The sequence below is a fragment of the Monopterus albus genome, unplaced genomic scaffold, assembly GCF_001952655.1.
Source record: "Monopterus albus unplaced genomic scaffold, M_albus_1.0 scaffold52.1, whole genome shotgun sequence".
Classification (NCBI taxonomy): Eukaryota; Metazoa; Chordata; class Actinopteri; order Synbranchiformes; family Synbranchidae; genus Monopterus; species Monopterus albus.
In genome coordinates, this window is record NW_018127932.1 from 2438652 (window position 1) to 2440395 (window position 1744).

Below are 1744 nucleotides of genomic sequence, written 5' to 3' on the forward strand. Positions count from 1 at the left end.
AAGCACACAGCCAGGATAACCAAGGAGTGGCTCCGTAAGAAGCATATCAAGGTTCTGGAGTGGCCTAGCCAGTCTCCAGACCTCAATCCAATAGAACATCTTTGGAGGGAGCTTAAACTCCGCGTTGCTCAGCGACAGCCCCGAAACCTGACAGATCTAGAGGAGATCTATGTGGAGGAGTGGGCCAAAATCCCTGTTGCAGTGTGTGCAAAACAAAGGATTCTGTACCAAATATTAACACTGATTTTCTCAGGTGTTCAAATACTTATGTTTAGCAGTGCAAGACAAATAAATTCTTTAAAAATCATACAATGTGATTTCCTGACATTTTTTTTTTAATTCTGTCTCTCAGAGTGGGAATGTACCTACAATGTGAATTTCAGACCCCTCCATGATTTCTAAGTGGGAGAACTTGCAAAATTGCAGGGTGTTCAAATACTTCTGTTCCTCACTGTAACTTTAAATGTCCCTTCGTCTCTTGTTGTCTCGCGCATACTTCTGCAGTGACACACACTGTCACACTTGCACAATTTTGGTCTGAGGGAAGTGAGTAGTTTCCTGCATGCCTCCTCTGAAAGACCATCTTTTATTCATGTATATTTCATATAGAATTCCTCTCCTGTCCTCCACCAGCACTAATACTACATGTAAACAAAGCTTGCTATTTATAGAAAACTGGCCTCGGTGCCCTGCAAGTCCTCCCAGTTCTGACCAGTGCCAGCTTTTCTGGAATACAGGAAAAATTGTGTCAGTTTCCCGCTGAGGTCCATCCATTCCTCCACCCCTGCCTTAACTAAGTGTGAATGGATTCTGGTCTGCAACATATGGCATAATTAGTGTAATTTCTGGTGGCATTAGGAACATGATGTTAACAGTTTAGAAAAGATACATTTGGAGCAGTGATGACAAAATAATACGACCCATGTCATGTAAATGGAACTGCTAATAGTTTAGTAGTGCTTAGTTGATGAAGAATGGTGGAGTAGTTGTTTGAATACAAAACGTTTGTCTTCAATAGCAACAGAAATGCATTAGTTGAGAAGATACAGGGCTAGGGATGTTGTGTCTGACAAATGGGTTAAAAGGTAGCTGTTCAGTAGTTCCAAATGGGATTCAACCATTATGATTTGTCTTTGTTACAACTTCATGCCTTATATTTTGAGTTTGACTAACAGATCCATGTGTTTATCAAACAGAATGCTAGTAAAGGTGTAGAACTTTGCAACTCTGACAGCCACAATCACTGTGCTCCACTGATGATTGCCAGGTAACTCTTCACGTTACTAGGTAATCTAACACAAAGGTGTGCTTATGGGTACCTGACTGACCTGCACAGTGCTCTGCTGGATGGCGTGTTGAGCCATGGTTCAGCTTCTTTGCCGAATTCTCACAAAAATTATTTTCGACACGTCAAATATAGGTCTGAAAAAGGCAACAGAGTATCTGAAATGAGCACTCTACCCTGACACATGGACAACGTGCACACAACAGTGCCATATATTAGCTGTTTCAAAGCCTCTGCTGACTCACCACCTCTCTCCTTTCTTTAGGCTCGTAATGTAAACACAGGAGAGCTGGCTGCTATCAAAGTCATCAAGCTGGAACCGGGTGAGTCGTCTCTTCTTTCTGTTCTTCTGTCTCCCTTTTGTTATTGTATCTTCCTTTCTATTGATATATCACTCTCACATTTGCTTTGTCATGTTCTTCTCTTTCTATCTGCAGTCCTCAAATCTTTTTTCCCTAC

At 41.6% G+C, this 1744-nt stretch overlaps 1 protein-coding gene across 5 annotated transcripts in view; it reads left to right on the forward strand.

Moving 5' to 3' along the window:
- LOC109961122 (mitogen-activated protein kinase kinase kinase kinase 3) overlaps positions 1-1744 on the forward strand; it is a 30742-nt gene that overhangs the window by 7184 nt on the left and 21814 nt on the right. For all 5 annotated transcript variants that reach the window (XM_020601730.1, XM_020601733.1, XM_020601731.1 and 2 more), the window contains exon 2: positions 1551-1608. In XM_020601730.1, coding sequence (XP_020457386.1) covers positions 1551-1608 — 58 coding nt within the window. The remainder of the gene's footprint in view (positions 1-1550; positions 1609-1744) is intronic.